At 36.8% G+C, this 27,071-nt stretch overlaps 1 protein-coding gene across 2 annotated transcripts in view; it reads left to right on the top strand.

The window, feature by feature from the left end:
• FAM171B (family with sequence similarity 171 member B) overlaps positions 1-24,195 on the top strand; it is a 66,939-nt gene extending 42,744 nt beyond the window's left edge. The window contains exons 4-8 of one of the 2 annotated variants that reach the window (XM_082397518.1): positions 1,422-1,580; positions 10,374-10,544; positions 13,752-13,868; positions 19,209-19,326; positions 19,570-24,195. In XM_082397518.1, the coding sequence (XP_082253644.1) occupies positions 1,422-1,580; positions 10,374-10,544; positions 13,752-13,868; positions 19,209-19,326; positions 19,570-20,914 (1,910 nt within the window). In that variant the 3' untranslated portion in view covers positions 20,915-24,195. Of the gene's footprint in view, positions 1-1,421; positions 1,581-10,373; positions 10,545-13,751; positions 13,869-19,202; positions 19,327-19,569 lie in introns of both variants that reach the window. The other variant, XM_082397519.1, reaches the window with a different exon arrangement.
• The last annotated feature ends 2,876 nt before the right edge of the window (positions 24,196-27,071 follow it).

The raw sequence follows: 27,071 nt of genomic DNA, 5'->3' as shown, positions 1-27,071 counted from the left end.
TTTGTAGTAAAAGGAGCAGGAAAAATTGGAAACCAGGAATGTGTAAAACCTTAGAGAAGTTCAGTTAGACATTTTCTTTAGTGTACATGTTTTCAGTTGTAAAGAAGTTTGGATTTTCATCATAATTAAGCCACACATTTTAAAAGAGTAAGTAAGTTGTAGATAGTACCTGTAAGGGATCAAAAGGTATTACATTGTGCCCTCAAAGCAATTTAACAAGGATAATATAGATGTGTTGTTTTTCTTTATATCCCTTAACTGTTTATTTTCCAGGTACCATTTTTCTAGCTTCATACATAAATGATAAATAAAACAATGTAAGATAATTCTCAGTCAGTGTATAGTTTATTTTTTATTGTCATGTAACTCTTTAAAAACGGATACTTTTTTCATCCTAAGAATTTAACTGATTGTTTCTGATAATTTTTAGTTTTAATGATATGAGTTGACCCTTGATTGTTAAAGATCTGCTGATTACAGAAAAAAATCAATATTGTCCCTGGGTTCTCCATAAATTAGAGGATAGTCAATTCAAAGTTATTTACATGAGATAATATTTATAAATTGAATGCCTGGCATTTGAAAAACTTCTAATGCATGTTTAATTGCCTGATGCAGAAACCTACCCACTTAAGTATATGGTTTATCATCAAAGATACTTTCTGTTGCAAATTGCTGAAAACCCAACCCAAAACTAGCTTAAGCCCAAAGGAAGCACTTATTTATTGCTCAAATGATTGATAAGTGTAGGAATGGGACCAACTTTAGACATGGCTTGATCAGGGCTTCAGTTGAAATAATTGAGAACTAGTTTTACTCTTTCCATTTCTCAACTCTCCAGTCCTTAAATATTGTCTCATTTTCAAACGAGCTTTCATTTTTGGTCACAAGATGGCTTTTGCAACTCCCAGACATATATCTGCTCACATAAAATCTAGTGGGGAATAGCAGGTCTTTAACCCCTAGAAGTCCAAGCAAAACTCACATTGCATCTCATTAACTGTGGTTGTCACAAGTCCTATAGTTCAGCAAATCATTGTGGCCAACAGGATAATGAGATGCTTTTGATTGGTTTCAGCCCATTCTGGCATGCACCATTACCTCTACTCTTGTTGCAGAAATGAAGCCCCAAGTGAACCACATGGGTCAATGTGTGGTTCCCTAGAGTGAAACTCAAAGGGTGAAGAAATTCTGGGCAGGCGAATCAAGCACTCTCTAGGCTAAAGGTGCCTTGTGTGATCTAAAGAAAGGGGCATTTCTTATTTATTCAGATCTGAATATAAAATAATAATTATAATTAGGAGATGTCAGTAATGTTTTAGAAATAACTGGTTCACTTAGAGTAAAATGTCCTGACCAATAGTGCTCTGCTTAATATGCATTTGTTTTGTCTGTTTGCTAATGAGGTTTCCTTTTTCCAGATGCTAAATCTCAACCAAGTGTTCAGTTTTCAAAAGCCTTAATTAGACTACCCAACAGGCATCACATTAGCAACGTTACAGGCTACCTTACAGTCCTACAACAGTTTTTGAAAGTGGATAATTTTCTGTATATGACTGGAATTACTCTCAATAAGTCAGGTATTTTCTAATTTTTTATAATCTAATCTATTTATAAAAACAGTACATAAATCTCTCATCAAGTACTATTTAGTTAGATGTTTGAAATTCATTTAAGCTTTGGAGGAGACATGTCACTTTTGAAACATAAATATAGTTATTAAAGTGTTTATAGGCAGTCCCTTTGATCCAATGAAAGAAAGATTATACCAGTCTTCTGCATACATTATTTCAAATTAATGGAGAGTTTAATTTACAGGATATTTTTATCCAAAGGAGGTAAACAAGTTATGAAAATAGTAATGATTATTGTATAATTTTGCAAATTAAAAAATACATTTGAAAGTGGAAATTTGATTAAGAAGTTTACACATATATTATAATTTGACCTATTCATTCTTATCAAATTGATCAGAAGTGTCAATAATTGTTAGATATAAAAAAGTTTATAGATTAGAGTAAGCAACTGGAAATTTTTCTTTTCAAATATATTTGATATCCTCTGAGTAAAACGGTAATATTGAAAAGTATTTTTTATATTCAGCAGCACTAGTACGCTTACATAAGGCTGTCATGACCTACGTTACGAAGATGATGGAATCTTACACTTTATTTAACAATTAACTTATGAATGACACCTATAAAAACTGTATCTTCGGGCTTCCCTGGTGGCGCAGTGGTTGAGAATCTGCCTGCTAATGCAGGGGACACGGGTTCGAGCCCTGGTCTGGGAAGATCCCACATGCCGCGGAGCAGCTAGGCCCGTGAGCCACAACTACTGCGCCTGCGCGTCTGGAGCCTGTGCTCCGCAACAAGAAAGGCCACGATAGTGAGAGGCCCGCGCACCGCGATGAAGAGTGGCCCCCGCTTGCCGCAACTAGAGAAAGCCCTAGCACAGAAACGAAGACCCAACATAGCAATCAATCAATCAATCAATCAATCTTTAAAAAAAAAAAACAAAAAAAACTGTATCTTCCCTCCCTCTGTACATCCACACTTGTTCTACCATTTCTACCAGTTGTTGCAATTAACAAACTCCACTGTTTTTATTTTTATTTTTTTATTATTATTTTTTCACTTTGAGTTGCGGTGTATTTTGCTAAAACTTTAAAAACTTTACAAGGTTTGTTTTTTTTTTAACATCTTTATTGGAGTATAATTGCTTCACAATGGTTTGCTAGTTTCTGCTGCACAACAAAGTGAATCAGCTATACGTATACATATATCCCCATATCCCCTCCCTCTTATGTCTCCCTCCCACCCTCCCTATCCCACCCCTCTAGGTGGACACAAAGCACTGAGCTGATCTCCCTGTGCTATGTGGCTGCTTCCCACTAGCTATCTATTTTACATTTGGTAGTGTATATATGTCCATGCCACTCTCTCACTTTGCCCTTCCCCCCTCCATGTCCTCAGTCCATTCTCTACGTCTGTGTCTTTATTCCTGTCCTGCCCCTAGGTTCTTCAGAACCTTTTTTTTTTTTTTTTTAGATTCCACATATATGTGTTAGCATATGGTATTTGTTTTACTTTTTCTGACTTACTTCACTCTGTATGACAGTCTCTAGGTCCATCCACCTCACTACAAATAACTCAGTTTCATTCCTTTTTATGGCTGAGTAATATTCCATTGTATATATGGGCCACATCTTCTTTATCCATTCATCTGTCAATGAACACTTAGGTTGCTTCCATGTCCTGGTTATTGTAAATAGTGATGCAATGAACATTGTGGTACATGACTCTTTTTGAATTATGGTTTTCTCAGGGTATATGCCCAGTAGTGGGATTGCTGAGTCATATGGTAGTTCTATTTTTAGCTTTTTAAGGAACCTCCATACTGTTCTCCATAGTGGCTGTATCAATTTACATTCCAACCAACAGTGCAAAAGGGTTACTTTTTCTCCACACCCTCTCCAGCATTTATCATTTGTAGATTTTTTGATGATGGGCATTCTGACCGGTGTGAGCTGAAACTTAATTGTAGTTTTGATTTGCATTTCTCTCATGATTAGTGATGTTGAGCATCCTTTCATGTGTTTGTTGGCAATCTGTATATCTTCTTTGGAGAAATGTCGATTTAGATCTTCTGCCCATTTTTGGATTGGGTTTGTTGTTTTTTTGATATTGAGCTGCATGGGCTGCTTGTAAATTTTGGGGATTAATCCTTTGTCATTTGCTCCATTTGCAAATATCTTCTCCCATTCTGAGGGTTGTCTTTTCTTCTTGTTTATGGTTTCCTTTCCTGTGCAAAAGCTTTTAAGTTTCATTAGGTCCCATTTGTTTATATTTGTTTTTATTTCCATTTCTGTAGAAGGTGGGTCAAAAAGGATCTTGCTGTGATGTACGTCATAGAGTGTTCTGCCTATGTTTTCCTCTAAGAGTTTTATAGTGTCTGGCCTTACCTTTAGGTCTTTAATCCATTTTGAGTTTATTTTTGTGTATGGTGTTAGGGAGTGTTCTAATTTCATTCTTTTACATGTACCTGTCCAGTTTTCCCAGCACCACCTATTGAAGAGGCTGTCTTTTCTCCATTGTATATTCTTGCCTCCTTTATCAGAGATAAGGTGACCATATGTGCGTGGGTTTATCTCTGGGTTTTCTAGCCTGTTCCACTGATCTATATTTCTGTTTTTGTGCCAGTACCATACTGTCCTGATTACTGTAGCTGTGTAGTATAGTCTGAAGTCAGGGAGCCTGAATCCTCCAGCTCCGATATTCTTTCTCAAGATTGCTTTGGCTGTTCGGGGTCTTTTGTGTTTCCATACAAATTGTGAAATTTTTTGTTCTAGTTGTGTGAAAAATGCCATTGGTAGTTTGATAGGGATTGCATTGAATCTGTAGACTGCTTTGGGTAATATAGTCATTTTCACAATGTTGACTCTTTCAATCCAAGAACATGGTATATCTCTCCATCTGTTGGTATCGTCTTTAATTTCTTTTCATGAGTGTCTTATAGTTTTCTGCATACAGGTCTTTTGTCTACTTAGGTAGGTTTATTCCTAGGTATTTTATTCTTTTTGTTGCAGTGGTAAATGGGAGTGTTTCCTTAATTGCTCTTTCAGATTTTTCATCATTAGTGTATAGGAATGCAGGAGATTTCTGTGCATTAATTTTGTATCCTGCTACTTTACCAAATTCATTGATTAGCCTCTAGTAGTTTTCTGGTAGCATCTTTAGGATTCTCTATGTATAGTATCATGTCATCTGCAAACAGTGACAGTTTTACTTCTTCCTTTCTGATTTGTATTCCTTTCATTTCTTTTTCTTCTCTGATTGCTGTGGCTAAAACTTCCAAAACTATGTTGAATAATAGTGGTGAGAGTGGGCAACCTTGTCTTGTTCCTGATCTTAGTGGAAATGGTTTCAGTTTTTCACCATTGAGACCGATGTTGGCTCTGGGTTTGTCATATATGACCTTTATTATGTTGAGGTAAGTTCCCTCTGTGCCTACTCTCTGGAGGATTTTTATCATAAATGTGTGTTGAATTTTGTTGAAAGCTTTCTCTGCATCTATTGAGATGATCATATGGTTTTTCTCCTTCAGTTTGTTAATATGGTTTATCACATTGATTGATTTGCATATATTGAAGAATCCATGCATTCCTGGGATAAACCCCACTGGATCGTAGTGTATGATCCTTTTAATGTGCTGTTGGATTCTGTTTGCTAGTGTTTTGTAGAGGATTTTTGCATCTATGTTTATCAGTGATATTGGCCTGTAGTTTTCTTTTTTTGTGACATCTTTGTCTGGTTTTGCTATCAGGGCGATGGTGGCCTCGTAGAATGAGTTTGGGAGTGTTCCTCCCTCTGCTATATATTGGAAGAGTTTGAGAAGGACGGGTGTTAACTCTTCTATAATCTTTGATAGAATTTGCGTGTGAAGCCATCTGGTCCTGGGCTTTTGTTTGTTGGAAGATTTTTAATCACAGTTTCAATTTCAGTGCTTGTGATTGGTCTGTTCATATTTTCTATTTCTTCCTGGTTCAGTCTCGGAAGGTTGTACTTTTCTAAGAATTTGTCCATTTCTTCCAGGTTGTCCATTTTATTGGCATATAATTAGTTGCGTGCATTAATCTCTCATGATCCTTTGTATTTCTGCAGTGTCAGTTGTTACTTCTCCTTTTCATTTCTAATTCTGTTGATTTGAGTCTTTTCCCTTTTTTCCTTGATGAGTCTGGCTAATGGTTAATCAATTTTGTTTATCTTCTCAAAGAACCAGCTTTTAGTTTTATTGATCTTTGCTATTGTTTCCTTCATTTCTTTTTCATTTATTTCTGATCTGATCCTTATGATTTCTTTCCTTCTGCTAACTCTGGGTTTTTTTTGTTCTTCTTTCTCTAATTGCTTTAGGTGTAAGGTTAGGTTGTTTATTTGAGATTTTTCTTGTTTCTTGAGGTAGGATTGTATTGCTATAAACTTTCCTCTTAGAACTGCTTTTGCTCCATCCCATAGGTTTTGGGTCGTCATGTTTTCATTGTCATTTGTTTCTAGGTATTTTTTGATTTCCTCTTCAATTTCTTCAGTGATCTCTTGGTTATTTAGTAATGAATTGTTTAGCCTCCATATGTTTGTATTTTTTACAGATTTTTTCCTGTAATTGATATCTAGTCTCTTAGCGTTGTGGTCAGAAAAGATACTTGATATGATTTCAATTTTCTTAAATTTACCAAGGCTTGATTTGTGACCCAAGATATGATCTACCCTGGAGAATATCCCATGAGCACTTGAGAAGAAAGTGTATTCTGTTGTTTTTGGATGGAATGTCCTATAAATATCAGTTAAGTCCATCTTGTTTAATATATCATTTCAAGCTTGTGTTTCCTTATTTATTTTCATTTTGGATGATCTGTCCATTGGTGAAAGTGGGGTGTTAAAGTCCCCTACTATGATTGTGTTACTGTCGATTTCCCCTTTTATGGCTGTTAGCATTTGTCTTATGTATTGAAGTGCTCCTATGTTGGGTACATAAATATTTACAATTGTTATATCTTCTTCTTGGATTGATCCCTTGATCATTATGTAGTGTCCTTCTTTGTCTCAGGTAATAGTCTTTGTTTTAAAGTCGATTTTGTCTGATATGAGAATTGCTACTCCAGCTTTCTTTTGATTTCCATTTGCATGGAATATCTTTTTCCATCCCCTCACTTTCAGTCTGTATGTGTCCCTAGGTCTGAAGTGGGTCTCTTGTAGACAGCATATATACAGGTCTTGTTTTTGTATCCATTCAGCCAGTCTATGTCTTTTGGTTGGAGCATTTAATCCATTTACATTTAAGGTAATTATTGATATGTATGTTCCTATTACCGTTTTCTTAATTGTTTTGGGTTTGTTATGGTAGGTCTTTTCCTTCTCTTGTGTTTCCTCCTAGAGAAGTTCCTTTAGCATTTGTTGTAAAGCTGGTTTGTTGGTGCTGAATCCTCTTAGCTTTCTCTTGTGTGTAAAGGTTTTAATTTCTCCATCGAATCTGAATGAGATCCTTGCTGGGGAGAGTAAATTTGGTTGTAGGTTTTTCCCTTTCATCGCTTTAAATATGTCCTGCCACTCCCTTCTGGCTTGCAGAGTTTCTGCTGAAAGATCAGCTGTTAACCTTATGGGGATTCCCTTGTATGTTATTTGTTGTTTTCCCCTTGCTGCTTTTAATATTTTTTCTTTGTATTAATTTTTTGACAGTTTGATTAATATGTCTCTTGGCGCATTTCTCCTTGGATTTATTCTGTATGGGACTCTGTGCTTCCAGGACTTGAATGACTATTTCCTTTCCTATATTAGGGAAGTTTTCAACTGTAATCTCTTCAAATATTTTCTCAGTCCCTTTCTTTTTCTCTTCTTCTTCTGGGGCCCCTATAATTCGAATATTGGTGCATTTAATGTTGTCCCAGAGGTCTGTGAGACTGTCCTCAATTCTTTTCATTCTTTTTTCTTTATTCTGCTCTGTGGTAGTTATTTCCACTATTTTATCTTCCAGGTCACTTATCCATTCCTCTGCTTCAGTTATTCTGCTATTGATTGCTTCTAGAGAATTTTAAATTTCATTTATTGTATTGTTCATCATTGTTTGTTTGCTCTTTAGTTCTTCTAGGTCCCTGTTAAATGTTTCTTGTATTTTCTCCATTCTACTTCCAAGATTTTGGATCATCTTTACTCTGAATTCTTTTTCAGGTAGACTGCCTATTTCCTCATAATTTGTTTGGTCTGGTGGGTTTTTACCTTGCTCCTTCATCTGCTGTGTATTTCTGTGTCTTCTCATTTTGCTTAACTAACTGTGTTTGGGGTCTCCTTTCCACAGGCTGCAGGTTCGTAGTTCCCATTGTTTTTAGTGTCTGCCCCCCATGGGTAAGCTTGGTTCAGTGGGTTGTGTAGGCTTCGTGGTGGAGGGGACTGGTGCCTGTGTTCTGGTGGATGAGGCTGGATCTTGTCTTTCTGGGGGGCAGGACTGTGTCCGGTGGTGTGTTTTGGGGTGTCTGTGAACTTATTATGATTTTAGGTGGCATCTCTGCTAATGGGTGGGGTTGTGTTCCTGTCTGGCTAGTTGTTTGGCATGGGGAATCCAGCACTGGAGCTTGCTGGTCGTTGAGTGGAGCTGGGTCTTAGCATTAAGATGGAGATCTCTGGGAGAGCGCTTGCCGATTGATATGTGGGGCCGGGCTGGGAGGTCTCTGGTGGACCAATGTCCTGAGCTCGGCTCTCCCACCTCAGAGGCTCAGGCCTGACACCCGGCCAGAGCACCAAGACCCTGTCAGCCACACGGCCAGGTACGTGGGCAGTTTCTTGCCTTTTGGGAAGTCTGAGGTCTTCTGCCAGCGTTCAGTAGGTGTTCTGTAGGAGTTGTTCCACATGTAGATGTATTTTTGATGTATTTGTGGGGAGGAAGGTGATCTCCACGTTGTAACTCCTCTGCCATCTTGAATGTCCCCTGGCAATTATTTTTTTTTAAACTTCTATTTATTCCACTGTTTTTAAAATCAGCTCAGATAATATGTAATTTTTATGGTTTCCCTTGAGTCACATTTTTGGTCCATGTCGTTTGGGGAGTAGTCAGAAATTAGAGTAATAAGCATATAGATGTTATGGTTAGATAGGCTTTTTTTTTTTTTTTTTCTAACCTGCTGTAGCTGATGCTATTGATGCCCCAGCCAGATGACCCTGTCTTCTGTTACAAGCCTATGTTTCCTACTGCACAAATCTCTGCTTAAGGGCATTCCCTGGTCCAGGATGCAGACTTGGCCCTCACAAGGGGCAAGGTCTCAACCAATGACAGACAAACAGCACATAACGCATACACACCTGCTCATTAACACATCCTGTGTTGGCTTCCTTCTTCTGTGTTACTCCTCCATTCCCTCAGTGGTGGGTGCTTCCTCCATATTGTTATTTCAGGGTTTGCTTCTTGAGGAAGCCAATCTAAGATACCTGCCAAAGTTTTCCAGTTGTAAGTTATAGGATGCTCAAAATAAAAGCATCACAAGAATGGTACCAATATATACACTATTGCAAATGAAGCTCATGTTGCATTGGAGGGTTTTTATGAACAACACTCATTAGATTCAGTGGGAAGGAGTCATAATGTGCTCTGCCCTTCAGCATTCTTCTACTACCTGCTTTTGAGATTATTCATTAAACATTTCAATTGTCCTGAGAATGCTGCTAACATTTTCAAAGTTCTAGAGCTGTGCTGACAAATGGGAATGTTCTGCTCTGCCCAGTCTGGTAGCTGCTAAGCCACATGTGGCTGTTGAGCTCTTGACACATAACCAGTGCACTGAGAAACTATATTGCTCGTTTCATTTAAATTTAAATTGCTGCATGCTGCTTCCGGCTACTCTACTGGATTGTACAGTTCTAGAGTTCTACAAGTATGAAAATTCTTTGTGAAAGTTTCCTCCTCATTGCCTTTCAGACTCTTTTTTCCTTCTTCTTTGAGTTGGCCTTATCCCAAATGGTGGGATGCTGATTTCATCAGTTTCAGCTGCATTCACTATGTGAAGCCACCAACTGTATAGAACTGAGGGGTGGAGTTAAGAAAGCCAGCTAGCTTTATAAATAGTTTGATATAAGAGATTATAATTACTTACAGATTACATAGTACTTTTTACAGTACATTACTGACCAGTGCAACTAGTCTACAGAATATATGTATGGCATTACTTTGCTTACCTTATGGTTAGAGTTTCAGGAAGTTTACAAAGGTTAATTCTCTTATATTTAACAGAAAATTTCCAATAAGCCAGTGGTTGCCCTGTCTCTTAACTGAAGATATATACCAGATTCGGTGGCAGCGATAATAAGGATTCCTTTCCATGGCCTCCAAGGCCCTATGCTATTTCCACCTCTCTCTGACCTCCAGTCTTCTTTCTTTCTTACACGTGCCAAGATCACTTCTGATTTGGGAGCTTTGCACTGGTTTCTTATGCCTGAAAAGCTCTTCTCTGAGGTCTCTGCATGGATGGCACCTTCTCATTTGGCCACTGCTCAAATGTCTCCTCCTCAGAGAGGCAGCCTTCCTGTTGGTTTTGTAGGTTTTTAAAAACACTGAATTAGATTCCAGTGACCTTAAATCAGAGGACTCAGAGAGAATTCGATCTTTAGGCTCATACTGATTTGTCAATATTACATAAGTATAGCATTTATTTATGATATATTTTATAGTTTAAAAATCCTTAAATAGAATCCAGTATCTATTTGATATTAAAATGGATAACCCTGGGTGAAATAGAGGAACTAGATATTTTAGGCCCATATTAGTCTGTTGTTAATACACAACTACAGTTTGTGTTTTACATATGATTTTAATGAACTGTCTTCTGTTTTTAGGTTTTGAAGGCAATGAACTGACTCCTCTTGCTGCAATATGTGTGAAAATATATTCTGGAGGAAAAGAATTAAAGGTGGATGGCTCTATTCAAATTTCTCTCCCACTTCTACGTACAAAAGGTATAAGTGCAGGGGATAACATACCTGCCTGGACATTTGATATGAATACAGGTATGTGAGCTAGGTGAAAAGGTTCTGAATATTTGAATATTTTACAAATATGTTTCTATATTTTTATTAAAAATTTTCAGCTTTATTAAGGTATAATTGACAAATAAAATTTCTATATTTTATATACAATATTAAATTTTAATATACCTTATTTAAAACATTCAAATATTTATATTTGAATGTTTTATCTTTAGTAGAGTACTAAGTCAGTAATATTATAATTTTAAGCACTTTGTTAATGACCAAAAGTGGCCCTACTTTGATTAATATAATACAATTGCGGGGAAAAGGGTATCACTATTACATTTTAAGATAGCATTATTTACTCACATTACCATGTTTTTATATTTTGAGAAGAAATAAAATTTTTAAAATTATTTCTGCTCTTATGGGTTTGTTCTTGTTTTGATAGGCATTATGAAGTTATATCTAAAAGCTTGGCTAAAGCAATTGATAAATGTATGCTAATTTCATGAAAATAAATAACACTGTGTTTTAGATGTATGTGTGTATATATATGTATGTGTATTATATATATAGAGAGAGAGGGTAGAAAGAGAGATTATTTTCCAAAAAAAAATCTTTCGTACCAATTTTGTTTCCTGAGTTTAGCCTCCTAAATAACAGCTGGATGCACTTTTTCCCCCTTCTGCTTCTCTTGGTTTTCTTGTGTTTCCATGTAAATAAGGTGGAAATCTTTACCAAAAAACAAAAACAAGAAAAGATGGTCAGTCCAAAACTGGGTCCAGGGGTAGAACTGTCTTGGGTTAAGTCATGATACACAGCCTAGACAGTTTTGCAGGGCTTAATTTCTCTCTCATCTGTTTCCTGTGTTAATAACTTTCTGGAATAGGATTTCCCTTCTGAGTGTCAAGAAGGCTGTAGGTGCTCTCACTTTATACTACCCAGGTTAAAGTCCAACGGAAAGAGAAATTCTTTTCCTAGTAGCTATTACATAAGCCCTTGGATTCATTGCATTTGTAGAATGGGGTTTGCATGCCCATCTTGGAACCAATCTGTGTGGCCTGCAAATAGATTGCATAAATTTATTTAGGCTTAAGTCTTGTGTTGGAACTGGGATTGGAGCCCTAAACTAATCATGTGGACTGAGAATAGGGAGCAGTAGATCCTCAAAGGAGATTGGAATGAGGTTTCACTGTAACTGGAAGGGTAGGTAGTGAGGCACAAACACACACATGTTCACTATAGAAGATAAAAACATGGATATATTATTGTTTAAGAAAGACTGGAAACTATATAAATAACAATGGTAGTTGTAAGGGACAAACTCTTCTTCTCTCAACTCTATTCTACACTCAAAACTTCACTTCTGGTCACCAAATGTGAGGGTGTTTTTCCTGTGCCAAGCAGGACTCTTAACACGAGCTAAGTGTCCTAAAATTTCATTCAATTTAGACACTCTCTACCTGGAGTTAGTGTCAGATCCTACAGGTTAAGGGCTCGGTCCTACAGCCCCCAACTCAAGAGGCCAGTTGCAAGTCCAGCTTGTCACCCATGCTTCTGACCAGCTGGCTATAAATTGGAGGTTCCCATGACCCTCTCCTCGAGTTTGACAACTTGCTAGAACAGCTCACAGGAAGACAGACGTTTACTAACTAGATTATCAGTTTGTTATAGAAGGGTACAACTTGGTAATAGCCAGATGGAGGAGACGCATAGGGCAAGGTACGGGAGAAAGGGCCTGGAGCTTCAGTGCTCTCTCCTCTGGGTGCTTCACCCTCCCAGCACCTCCACGTGTTCACCAACTCTGCTCTCTAAACCCTGGAGTTCAGGGATTTTTATGGAGGCCTTATTATGTAGGCATGCTTGATTAAATCATTGAACACTGGTGATTGAGTTCGAGCTCCAGCCCCTCTTCCTTCTCTACAGGGGTGCGTGGGGCTGGGGATGAAAGGTCCAACCCCCTGATCACGTGTTTGGCTCCCCTGGCAACCAGGCTCCTATCCACAGGGACTTTCCCAAATTCACCTCATTAACATAAACTCAGGTGTCATTGAAAGCAGCTTGTTATGAACAACAAAAGACACTCTCCACCTTTTTGGACCTTATCACATAGGAAATTCCGAGGTTTTAGGAGCACTGTGCCAGGACTGGGGATTAAGACCACATATATATTTCTTATTATAAATCACAATGTCACAGTGGTATACTACTGTTAAACACTGGATTAAGAGCTCTAAGACCTGGATTCTGGTCTTAAACACTGGATTAAGAGCTCTAAGACCTGGATTCTGGTCCATTTACCAGCAGTGTGATTTTGAACAAATCACTTAATTTATTCTGGCCTCAATTTCCTAATTTGTTGAATGAGAGAATTGTTTTAAGACACTTTAAAGAAGAATATCTGCTTTGAGTTCTGCTTTCTGACTGTTTCTCCTGAAAAAGGCCTTTGTCTCTAATGTACCTTCCAGTGGCAGAATTTTTGAATTGATTTGTCACATATGTAATGCTTAGTTTTAATGTGACTATTTAAAAAGCAGTAGGTTGACTTATTCTGATAATTTCAAGTTTGTCTACCTTATTAAAAACAGTTTTACATGTTATAGATATACATCATTACAAGGAATCAATAAACCAAATACAACTATACACCAAACTTATAAATAGCTTTGTTATGCTGGACTTCATAAAAGATACTGGCTTTACTGAATGCTTTTTTCTGTGGATAACATTTAATTGAATCCGAATAGCATTTTTTAAAAAGTTTTTAAAAATTGAGTTCTAAAAGAGCTATGCCAGCAGTACTAGAACAAAACAGTATTTAATAAATAATAAGGCCATAAAATATAGACTATAAGTGTTTAATCAGAATCCCAGAATAGGTAACAACCACCTGTTGATAAATTTGGATTTAATTACTCACATTTTTATTAAGACATATCTCAATATGCACAATGTAGACATTATTTGGAGTCATGATTTCCCTAAATAGATCTATATCCTTAGTTTATTAGTATTGATTTTATTTCCTTTAGTCATAACAAATCAAATTATTCTATTTAATATAATATGTGCTGTATTATGATGTAATATATATATTATCCCATGATAATATATTGCCACAGTTTTCATAATCTTTGAAAAAGTCCTGCAAAGTATTCTATACATGACTATCAGCAAACTCCTATCAGCATTAAAGATATATAAACTAATTGATTAGTATTTTTTACTTGCCTTCCTTTTTAGGTGCTTGGATAAATCATGGCCGGGGAATGGTCAAGGAATATAACAATCATTTAATTTGGACATACGAGGCACCTCATTTGGGCTACTGGATAGCAGCTCCACTTCCAGGAACTAGAGGTATGGTAAAAATGAAACAAAGAGTAAATTTTAAAAAGTCCAAATAGTCATGCTGAAATTGATATTAGGAGATTCCCATTTTATTCTAAGCATTGCCACTTACTGTATGACACTGGAAAAAGCTGTTAGTCTCTTGCTCTGAGCTTTATTTTATTTTTTCCATGTGTATCAGGAAAGATTAAATTCTATGAACTCTAAGGTCCTTCATAGCTGTAATATCTGATGAATCTGAAGTATGAAGTGTATTCAAATCAAGAATTTCCTTAGTTTACTTTTTATGAATAAATTCTACCCAGATCAGTTAGAGTTTTTAGTTGCAAAAAATAGGAATAGATTTTAGATAATTAAAAAAATGTGTTAGGATATAGGGAGTTTGCAGGATCCTAGGGAAAGCTGAAGAAGCAGATCGTAAAAGGCAGGAATCCTAGAGGGCCCAGTTAGCAGACCTACTTGACTGTCTTTGGAAGACTGCTGCTTCATAACAGCTGATACTAACCCTTTGCAGTCCTTTCCTCACACTGTTCCTGATCTTTCTAGGGATGTGGAATTTAGATGGGCCCAGACTTAGGTCGTGAGCATTCTCCTTGGTGGGGCTGTGGTGGGGAGGAGGAGGGGCTGTTGAATAATAGTGTCCCCAGACTGTTTCCGAGATAAGACAAGTGATAGCTCAAATGGAGATTGGCCTGACATGTGGACGAAAACCACGAGCTGTCTGCTAGGAATGGCCTATTCATATTCTAGGAGAAATAGGTATTTCATTTTTCCTAGATTTAACATGGTATCAAATTATCTATTTACTTTGTACTTAAACACAACTCAAGATGTAGGATTTCTATCTCAAAATACTCAAACATTGCATGTTTCATCCATTAAGTCATCTTAAAAAAAGAAATACTCTAACCTACTGTAGTGTAGACTGGTTGCATCATGGACCTGCTACCACCTTCTAGGGCATCTGGTGTTCGCTGGTATAAGTTCTTGGCTTTCCCTGCTGCCAGCTCTGCTAAGTCAACTTTCCAGCAGTCAGCATCTTGTTGCTCTTGTCTCTTATCTCAGTCTGCTTTCACCTATGGGTTTTTGTCTATTTATAAAAACAAAACATCATCAAAAAATCTACAAACAAGAAATGCTGAGAGGGTGTGGAGAAAAGGGAACACTCTTGCACTGTTAGTTGGGATGTAAATTGAGACAGCTACTATGGAGAACAGTATGCAGGTTCCTTAAAAAACTAAACATAGAACTACCATATGACCCAGCAATCCCACTACTGGGCATATACCCAGAGAAAACCATAATTCAAAAAGAGTCATGTACCAAAATGTTCATTGCAGCTCTATTTACAATAGCCAGGACATGGAAGCAACCTAAGTGTCCATCAACAGATGAATGGATAAAGAAGATGTGGCACATATACAATGGAATATTACTCAGCCATAAAAAGAAATGAAATTGAGTTATTTGTAGTGAGGTGGATGGACCTAGAGTCTGTCATACAGAGTGAAGTAAGTCAGAAAGAGAAAAACGAATACCGTATGCTAACACATATATATGGAATCTAAAGAAAAAAAAAAAAAGGTTCTGAAGAACCGAGGGGCAGGACAGGAATAAAGACGCAGACATAAAGAATGGACTTGAGGACACAGGGAGGGGGGAATGGTAAACTGGGAGGAAGTGAGAGAGTGGCATGGACATATATACACTACCAAATGTAAAATAGATAGCTAGTGGGAAGCAGCTGCATAGCACAGGGAGATCAACTCAGTGCTTTGTGACCACCTAGAGGGGTGGGATAGGGAGGGTGGGAGGGAGGTGCAAGAGGGAGGGGATATGGGGATATATGTATGCATATGGCTGATTCACTTTGTTATACAGCAGAAACTAACACAGCGTTGTAAAGCAAGTGTACTCCAATCAAGATGAAAAAAATAAAACAACAAATATTAAAAAAGCAAAACAAAGCTTTCAGTGTCATTTTAGTAAAGTTTAGGAAAGTGTGAAAGCTGAATGCATATGTCACTCCTTCATCTTTAATCATGTGTCAGAGATAATTCTTTTGGTTTATCTAGTGTCTTGGTTCTCAGCTGAAAGGCAGCTGCAACCTGGCTCTTTCATGCTGTTCAGGAATAGTCCCAGTGCACACCCTGATCCAGGATGTGGATGACATTTTACATACATTTCTCTGTAGCAATTTATCTGCTAACTTTGTTATGGCTGCCTATTAATAATTTGAAGGCTTTGAGTTTTTTCTGCAATTTTAAAAATAGTTTGATATTTTCATTTTATATTTGACAACCTTTGAATTTTAAACCATGCAAGGTAACAAGACTTTTTTTCAATGAAGCTAAAATTTAGTATTTCAATAGAAGAAATATGAGCTATTAATATTAGCCATTAGGATCAAGAGGATGTTCTGTTTTTGTTTGAACTTAGTGCTTATGAGATTTATTCAGAAACCAGAGGGTGATTACTTTTGTTTTTCATGGTGCAAAATATCATGCAGTCTTGCCAGCTGTCTGACCATATCCCATTCTAGATTTGCAACTATAAAATGATGAAAAAGAACAATTAATATTTAATACTTCAACTAAATCCAAGTTATTTCATTTCTAATAAAAATGACCTAAGAGGCACTTGAGTTTTATAGAGAAGTGTGCTTTCCACTGAAAATATACCTGAAGCAACCAATTTATACAAGATGATTATGAATTATAAAAGCTGAAATAATTTTCTAAAATAGATGGAAGTTTTGTTTTAGCGTATATGTCAGGAACGATTTTGTGTGAATCAGAGTACTAACATAGAAGTGTGGGGTTCCCGTTCAGTTTGAATTAGATACCTTCTAGTGATGGTTTTGAAAAATCCATACGAGAAATATGGATAACTTGATAACTTGACTGTAGTTCTGGCTTTGACAGTAATTAACAGGGTGAGCTTGAAATAGGTACTTACCCATCTGAGTATTAGTTTTCTTTTTTCTAAATTGTGGGAGTTGGATATGAGGATCACTAATGTCCCTAAACATTTTAGGATGCAAGTGTTACCGTAAACTCAAAATTGGTCCTATAATGGGCTAGTTAGTCTCTGGTGTGCTAGAGCTACTTTAGTTATAATTTGGTTAATAATATACTAAATCTGTTTTTAAAGTAAATCTTAATATTTTTTCAAGGAATTCTAGAAATCTGTTTAAGTGCAAGAAATTAAAATCAATTGGTTTTTCACAGATTGCTATAGGTAAGTAGGTGGCTGAGTATAGAATTTATTAAACAAGTACCATTACTTTTTTTAAATATGCATTTTCAAGTATATTTGAATGAAAATATATTGTAATTTTCTACCTTTCTAACCCCTTTTGGGCATGCGCATATACACCCAGGTGCGCCCACACACACATGCAGATGTATGCTTTTTTGCTATTGTCATACATATAAGATTTGGGCCAAATGCAACAATGTCAGCCTCTTAATTCCAAAAGTGAGTTCTGTTGGAATTCTGTGGAGTGAAAATTGTTAGCATTACTCTATTGTGGAAATATATATTCAGTATTCTTTTGGAGAAGAAGTTGAATTTCACCAAGTTAATAGCCGAACTTTACTCTGTTGCAGCTCTGGATCCTGAACAAGAATCTGTAGGTAGAATTGTTACTCTTATCTCTTTTTTGTTTGAAGAAATTTCATATTGTGCGATGCTGTGCTTGGTTGCCTATTCAATATGATAAACATTTTATTATCAGTTACCATATAGGAAAGTGTGGTCAGTACTGAAGTGCCTGTTCTTCTATAAACTTGACGTTTCATTTAACAACAGTGGTGTAATATAGCTAACACTTACTGAGTGCTTATCATGTGCTAAGCACTGTTCTAAATAGTTACGCGTATTGACCCATTTAATCCTCGTAACAACCCACATGGGTGAGGTATGACAGTTATGGACTGAGACACAAGTAAATGAAGCCTGCCCGATACCTCACAGGAAGAAAGGGTGAGGCCAGGATTCCAGTTCAGGCACTCTGGCTCTAAAGTCTGAATGCATAACCACAACACTGCTTCTCCAAATCCTTTAATATTACTATTACTTTAATCAACTTAGATGATGCAAAAGTTAAAGGATCTAAAGGCCTCATGATCCTTAGTCTTTCCAGTGTCCTTGGTGAAGCTGAAAGCTTCACGCTGGACATCTTCTCATGGTCAAGATGACCAGAAAATCGGGCGTCTCATCACCTTGAATACATATTAAAATCCAGTTGATACTGATCAGTAGAGTTGTTTTTAATGCACATTTTTGAGCAAAATTAGGTCTTAGTGACGTTGAAACATTACCTCAAGATAAGTTGCATTTATTTTCATGTGGAATATTCATAGCCTGCACTGATCATCCCGGTGCTTAGTCTGCTTTTACTGCAGTTAAGCTAATTACAACAGCATTGTATATATGTGCTCTCGTGAAGAAGAATAATGGCTCACCTGTGCCGCTGCTGGGCTTAGCTTGCTGGGATCATAGCGTCATCTTGTTCTGGAGTCCAGCCTGTAATTAAAAGTTGCAACTTTTAATTCTTCAGGTCCCCCAATTTTTGCATTCTCTTTGGTCCTTTCATCCCTGCTTACTTTGGCAAATTCTATTTGAATTTATCTTTAAAATTTCTTTTTTAATCCAATGCAGCTAATCACAGTCAACACTCACTACATTCTATCTCAAAACCTCTTTGCACAAAGCTCTCGTTAGAAATATTTTCTCCCAGTTTATTCCAGCAAATATTTTGCTACCATGTGGCTTGGGCCACCATTTTTATTGCCTCCTGCAACAGTTTCCTCACTGCCTGGCTTGGAAGCCAGTGTCACACATTTTAGGTTTCGTTATAGCAGCACTTCAGCATCTTGCCGCCACTTTCTGCAATACTCAGCCATCAGTAACAAATAAACCTGTTATCTCAACAGCTAACGATAGCAAACACTTGTTTGTTGCTTTCACTTCATGACTGTTGGGCTTGACTTGGTTCAGTTCAACATTTTTTCTCGTTCCAGAACCTAGGTTGAAGGAATAGCAAAACTTTGGGATATACTATTCACATAATAGAGGGCCTTAGCAAGAGGACAGGCCATTCAGGCAGCCTCATTTAAGACGCTCACATTTCACTGGGCAGAGCAAGTCAACTGATTAAGCCCAAAGGGGGTAGGGAAAGTAATCGCCACCCACAGGGAAGCCTGCCATGGGAGGGGAGCAAATAAATACAACTGTGTATACACATATTTAATCTGCCTTGCCCAGGATAGGACACAGTTGAAAATTTGACCTAAAATAATATATTTTCTCTTTATTTGTTTGTTTTGAACCATTTAGGGTCAGGTATAAATGGAGATTCAAAGGACATAACTGCCTACCACACAGTGTTTCTTTCAGCCATATTAGGAGGAACAATAGTCATTGTCATTGGATTTTTTGCTGTACTTCTTTGTTATTGCAGGTAAGAACAATATTAATGTGTATGAACACAGAAACTATCAGATTATAGTATCATGTCAGTTCTGTGTATTACAATGTTTGTAGAAATCAATGGTTTGATCTTTAAAATATGTAGATTAAAATAAAAATGGATATATTCTTAGAGTAGCATTGCATATATAATAAACATATTATGAGATGATTTTTTAAAATGAAACCTTCTAGATAAGTTTTAAACATTTTTTTGCCTTCTCTTCTACTCTAGGGATAAGTGTGGTACTCCGCAGAAAAGAGAAAGAAATATCACTAAACTTGAGGTCCTCAAGAGAGACCAGACAACTTCAACAACTCACATAAATCACATCAGTTCAGTCAAAGTTGCATTAAAAACCGAGGACAAGTCACAGTTATTCAGTGCCAAAAGCTCCTCGTACAACCCTCAGAAAAAGGAACCATCAAAGGTAGAAGCAGAAGAAAGAGTTTCCATGGTAAAAACTCGGGACAGTTTAAAAATCTACAATGAAGATGTTTCATTTCTGTCAGTCAATCAAAATCATTACTCAAGAAACCCAGCTCAGTCTTTGGAGCCCAATGTAGGGTCCAAACAACCTAAACATATTAACAACAATATATCTTCATCTCTAGGTGATGCTCAAGAGGAAAAGAGGTATCTCACAGGTAATGAAGATGTGTATGGGCATTCTCACATTCCAGAACAGCTTATGCACATCTACAGCCAGCCCATTGCCATCCTTCAAACATCTGACCTCTTCTCCACTCCAGAGCAGTTACATACTGCGAAGTCAGCTACTTTGCCAAGAAAGGGACAGTTAGTCTATGGCCAATTGATGGAACCAGTAAATAGAGAGAACTTTACACAGACATTGCCCAAAATGCCAATGCATTCTCATGTACAGCCTCCAGATGCCAGGGAAGAGAATATCCCACTCGAAGGTCAACAGAGCTTGCCATCCCAAACTTCAGATTGGAGCCGGTATTCAAACAGCCTACTAGAATCTGTTTCTGTTCCTGGAACACTAAATGAAGCTGTTGTAATGACTCCCTTTTCATCAGAGCTTCAAGGAATTTCAGAACAGACCCTCCTAGAACTGTCCAAAGGAAAGCCCTCCCCCCATCCCAGAGCCTGGTTTGTGTCTCTTGATGGAAAGCCAGTCGCACAAGTGAGGCACTCCTTCATAGACCTGAAAAAGGGCAAGAGAGCCCAGAGCAACGACACGAGTCTGGACTCTGGGGTGGACATGAATGAGCACCACTCAAGTAGAAAACTAGAGAGGGAAAAAACGTTCATCAAAAGTATGCATCAGCCTAAGATCCTTTACTTAGAAGATTTAGACCTGAGCAGTAGTGAGAGTGGAACCACCGTCTGCTCCCCCGAGGACCCAGCTTTAAGGCACTTCCTAGATGGAGGGAGTGGAGCTATCATGGAGCACCCTGGGGAAGAGTCCCCAGGAAGAAAAAGCACCGTTGAAGATTTTGAAGCCAATATATCCCCCACTAAAAAAAGGGGAAGACCACCACTAGTCAAAAAAGATAGCAAGACTAACATCTGGAAGAAGCGAGAGGAACGCCCACTGATTCCCATCAATTAACACCAAGAGTGGTTGTGTCTCTGCTGTCTCGTGCTGTTTATTCTTGCTTCTTGTTGTAAACTGCCGTATGAACTTCTGCAGAAGTTGAGACTGAGCAATCTCATGGTCCCTGGACATGTCTCAAGCAGAGTAAGTAGTAAAATGGTAATTAAGTAGTGAGAGAAAGATACCAAGGAATGCTTTTTCTGGCCTATTCTTTTCATTTATTTTTGGGTGATGAATTTGAAGTATCCAAGCGTTCAGAATGTAAAATAGCTTCAAGATGTTAGTTATCCGAAAATGTTGCTCAGTCAGCAAGTTGAGTCCTGACTCTGAAGAATAACAGTGAAAAGTGTACTCCTAAAGTTGCTTCCAAAAATATTGCTTCTGCTTTGATGACTACCCCTGTGAAATGTTTAGAAATGAAACTGTATTCTTCAGGCCTCATATTCTTGTGAAATGTTACTATTATGTTCTCCACTGCCTATACTTGAAAATAACTTAATATTCTGGATTGATATTATTCTAGAGTTCAAAGGCCAAACCTTATTTTCTTTCTTTTTTAAACAGCATGTGTATTGTTATCAACCCAAAAGTAAATTCCATACTCACATAAGATGGGCAAGAAGCTACTTGGTTGTTAGAGAGGGAAATGCCAGCTCTTTGGTTGTTTTTGGATACAGCGTCACAGAATAAAAAGGTGTTAGTTTATTTAGAAATCTGAGAAATGAATGCCCTGATACTGAATTTTTATTTAAAAATTTCTTATCCCCTTCCTCATCACCAAAAGTGAAGTGAGCTTAGCTGTCAAGGAAAACTTTTTACCAATCTAAAAAAAAAAAAACCCAAACATTCCTCCCCCTCCCCAATTTTTAGTTTAAAACTCACTGATACATGTAGGCTAAAATCAGTTTTAAGATATTTCTTCTATTAAAAAAAATTCAGTCACTTAAACACTATTAAACTTGATTTAAAAAAATCAATGAATTGAAAGTTTCTTATGAACACCCAAAATTAAAATATGTGGAGCTAAAGGAAGTAAATATTTCAATATTTTCTGAAATGTCAAGCAGAAAAAGAAATGCCATTTCCCTGAGACTCAAAAATACCTTCATGATACTAGGTATATATCCAGATTTTTTTTTCCGGTTGACATTCATAAAAAATGTTTGGGAAAAAGTTTCAATTTCATGGGAAAAGTAAAAGATTTTTCTTAAATCACTTAAATGCTTTAAGTTATATAAATATAACATTTTTCCAAGTTTGGAAGTCATATATTCATATTCTTTTCATCATAGCAAAGAATTCAGTGTGAACACATTCAACAGCTGTTTTTAATTATGTGTTTTCAACTCTTGAATTATCATTCATATGTCCTAAAAATGAAGCTCTTTGTTAATTAAAATCAGCTCATCCCATTTTTCTTTATTTCCATAAAGACAGATGTCTGAAGCAGCTTCCCCTTTCCCTTGGGGAAAAAATGAAACTCAATTGCTTTATTTCTCATGCCCTACTAATTAACTTGGAAGCAACATAGAGACCCAAGGCACATAAACAAGTTGAAAGAACTAAAATTAGCCACATTAGCTTCAGCCAAATTATATAGATATACAACAAAAGACAACAGCTTTTTCCCCAAGACAGTAGACTTCAGCCAGTTTTTTCCTGTAACCATTTCTGAAGCATCTAACCTGTCAGATAACACTCCTACCTTTCTGTATTAACCCAAAGAATTTAAGACCTAGGCAAAAGTTTGCTATATTCTTCCGCAATCCATGGAAGAGGTAAATGTTTTGGATAATACCTAGATTTACTTTTTTTTGGGGGGGGGGGGAGTGATAAGATCCAAAATTAGAAGCGGCTTCTTATTGGTTTACACAGAAAGATGTAGTAAAAGCAGCATAAATGAAAATGATTTGGAAAAGGTTAAGGAGTTAGTGCTCTGCTGAAGTGCCTTTGATATAGACTTGCTTTATTAGAAGGATATGATAACATCTTTCTTAAATATGCATTTTCTTTGTTAGCCAAATTAAACAGATGTGCAGTTTTTATTAATTAAAAATATAGACCTCGTGTTTCACGTTGGAACAATGAATTTTGCATGCCAGTGACATCTCTTTGTGTGTTTCTTTTTTGAATCCAGTTTATATTGATACATTGTTTATGTTGGAATGAAGTTAGAAACTGTATAGTAATATATTGCACTTCAATATTTTAAGTGTATATTTTCCCCACCCTTAAAAATGTTTAATCTCTCATCTTTGGTAATGGAATACACACATTGATATAAGGGTATACCATTCAGGTATGCCACTTACTCATTCTTGTGTAAAGGAAATGAGAAGATGTATCCCCAAGGGCTTTTCTAGAAATACTTTTTTGGTTTCAGAATAAAATCTTATTTTTTTATACACTGCACATTCTGTTCTCAATTGGGAAGTATAGACAATTTATCTTTTCTAATGATCCAAAATGTGTAACTTCTCATTTGTGAGTAGTTCACAAATTTCCTGTTAAAAAGCTGAAGCCATCTACTTTTTCTTAACCCAAATGATAATAAACCTACAATATTCACAACTTTCTTAAAATTTTTAAATTGAAAACCAACAGTTTTTTGCAAATGAAAACCTTGAGAATTTTGGTCACAAATTGTTAACATTTGTGGATCCTTTATATATACTTTGGATATATCTCAAAGGCAAAATTATCCCTTAATCAACTGATGGATTCATTTACTAAAGCACAGCTATATGTATTTTTAAATACATATTATGATCTTGAATTTATAAAATCCATTTTTATGACATTTATGCAGTTGTATAGGGATTACACCCTTTTATAATACACAGTATACCACGAAGGTCACAAATATTGAGGAATAAAAGCACTTTGCTTTGGCAGTCATTTTCAGATCACTTTCTATGTGTTTGAATCTTCTGGTATCAATACATAGTATAGAGTTTTAGGGATCTGTGGGTCAAATTGTGTCCCTCAAAACTTCCCAGGAAGGTGAAGCTCAAAGTTATGTATTCATTTATAGGGAATGAATTACTCATTTCTCCATGTACTAGATTTGTAAAGAATTTGACTATGTTAATTTCCATCTCAGACCTAGAGTTGACATTTTGCTCTCATTTCCAAGTGTTTCTATCTTTTGTATTCTTTCATCAGAGGAATCTCACATTTCAGTGTACTTAGTGCCATTACTACGATATTTACTGCTGAAAACTGTTAACAATCTGAAGATTTGAAAAATGTTAAACATAGTTCAGTAAAGATAATAAAATAAATCTAAAAATGTACTTGATGCATTGTTTTATTTTGGGTAAACTATGAAACATTCCTCCCTAAACTGTTGTTTAATCTAGCAGATATTCAATTATTTTTTCTTTGTTACACTCCCTATAGTAAAATAAACATATTTGAATACCCTTTGTTTACATAATGAACTTGATTTCTCTTTGTATCTCACATTCTCCAAGGTTCACATTTTTACTACTAAAGCTGAGTATAGACAAATTATTTTTCCATTCAATGAGAATACTTTTCAAGATAATCTGATAGATATTTAGGTAGTTGCAGTTTTATATTCTAAAGGAGAAATGATACAATACACCCTCCCACAGCCCTTGCAAAAAGATTTCTTTTGACTTTAAACCAAAGACTAAATGATGACACAAAGGCTGTTTACACTTAGAGAGTTAGATCTCCTTCAAGAGCCCTTCTGCGCAGTTAATTGAACAATGCCCAAGTTCATGCAGTCTGTATCTTGGGGCTTTAGAATGTCTTTTAGAATGATTATCCTGACTTCCATGTTTTTAGACATTTTGTACAACTTATATAAATAAATATGGTACTAGAAATACCTGTGGTCAGTTCTAATGGGAATTGGGCTCTGAATCCACTCACAAACACAGTGGAGATTATGACCTTCAACACTGGTGTTGAAATAGACACTTCCATTTGGATCCCCAAGTGCAAGCCAGGCTATGGCCACCTTTGTCAGGGACTGGTCTCCATCTAGGAGAGTCTGGAGTCTTAATAGAAATGATGCAGCCCGTGGAAGAGTCATGCAGGACCCAAACTCACATGGAATTGGTTGTAACGGAAAAGAGATTTCATAAATCACAATCAGAAATTTAGCTTCCAAACAGGCTGAAGTTCATGAACTGTTCATCACATTCTCAAGGGAAATTAATATGGGAAGACAGATACATAGGAACTACAGGAAAGAAAGTGAATGGAGTTAGTAGGTATTTTTAAAAGTTTATCAAAAGTCTTCACTCATCAGTTCTTGATAATTGTGACAGCTAATCAGGGACCCTTCCTTTGACCTACATGCTGGAAAAATGTTAAACTATATGGTAGCGTTGCTTTATCTAGACTTCATAAAATCATCTTTTGGCCTTTTTATAGGTGGATTTCTTTATCATAAGCTACAGTGAGATAGCTTAATTCCAACAGTAAGCTCTCTCTAAACTGTGGAGTTAATTTCTTTTGCAAAATCAGCCCTATTGTCTTAGATTTGGATATGTTTTCTCCATCAAAATAAATATTTTTGGGGCTTCCCTGGTGGCGCAGTGGTTAAGAATCCGCCTGCCAATGCAGGGGACACGGGTTCGAGCCCTGGTCTGGGAAGAGCCCACATGCTGCAGAGCAACTAAGCCCATGTGCCACAACTACTGAGCCTGCACTCTAGAGCCCGTGAGCCACAACTACTGAAGCCCATGTGCCTAGAGCCTGTGCTCCGCTACAAGAGAAGCCACTGCAAGCCCGCGCACCGCAACGAAGAGTAGCTCCTGCTCGCCGCAACTAGAGAAAGCCCGAATGCAGCAATGAAGACCCAACGCAGCCAAAAATAAATAAATAAAATAAATTTTTATAAATAAATATTTTTACTTTGACTCGTTTTCTTATCTTTTTCCTTTATTTTGGGCCTCTAATTTGGGACTGTGCACTTCTCTCCATTGACTTAGTATTTTTTCGTTATAAAAACATTTTCAGTTTGACTAGAGAAAAATTGATTTCTAGGACTTCCCTCGTGGTGCAGTGGTTAAGAATCCGCCTGCCAATGCAAGGGACATGGGTTTGATCCCTGGTCCGGGAAGATCCCACATGCCATGGAGCAACTAAGCCCGTGCACCACAACTACTGAGGCGGAGCTCTAGAGCCCACGAGCCACAACTACTGAGCCCGTGAGCCACAACTACTGAGCCCGCGTGCTACAACTACTGAAGCCCATGTGCCTAGAGCCCATGCTCCGCAACAAGAGAAGCCACCACAATGAGAAGCCCACATCGCAACAAAGAGTAGCCCCTGCTTGCTGCAACTAGAGAAAGCCCACGTGCAGCAATGAAGACCCAATGCAGCCAAAAATAAATAAAATTAAAAAAAAAAAAAGAAAAATTGATTTCTAGACAATCACAATTTATAATGTTAAATACCAAACTTAACTCAATTATGAATGATGGAGAAACATTTTCATTAGATATATATAGAAAATTTCTTAAGGGAAAAATAACTATTCTTCTTGATAAATACTTTCTTCCTAAGATAGCTAAGCTTAAAGATCACATTTTAAAATTACCTGTGGTGTTTGTCAAAACATTGCAGTAAAACTTTTCTCCACTTTGTGTTTGCTATAGTAGGTGAATATCTGCCTGTTTCTGTTGGGAAAGTTCACGTGTTGAGAAGAAGCATATGGTATTTTTTTTAATCTTTGGTGGCAAAACTTTTCTTGGTTGAACCCTATATTCCCTGGTTTTCAAACCTACACTTGCTACAATTGTAAATAATATTCCACAGTCCGGTAGGGATACTCCAGTTTCCCAAATGATTTAGTCTTTTTTTTTCTACTTATATTCTTCAGGTTGACTAGAAGTTTCACAATTCATATGTTGACTGGTTCTAATCCCTATAGACCTTATTAAAACACTAGGCTAACTGCAGACATTCTAATTCAAAACAAACCAGATAATTACATTCCCAGGAGTCTCTGGCCTTATTACACTTGAACATCTTGGTTAAGAACATTTCCTAAATACTGTATTGAAAAGTAGAATTGTAGCTATTAAGCAATGTGCAGTAGCTATCTTAAAATAATTTTTATTTTATATATCCCCATATTTCAGTCTGGAAAATAAAGATTTTTTTTGTTTTATGTAGAAAATATTTTTAA

This window comes from Balaenoptera borealis (genome assembly GCF_965194805.1).
Source record: "Balaenoptera borealis genome assembly, chromosome: 6".
Lineage (NCBI taxonomy): Eukaryota > Metazoa > Chordata > Mammalia > Artiodactyla > Balaenopteridae > Balaenoptera > Balaenoptera borealis.
Note: the sequence above shows the minus strand (reverse complement) of the source record. Positions and strands in the feature narration are given on the sequence as shown.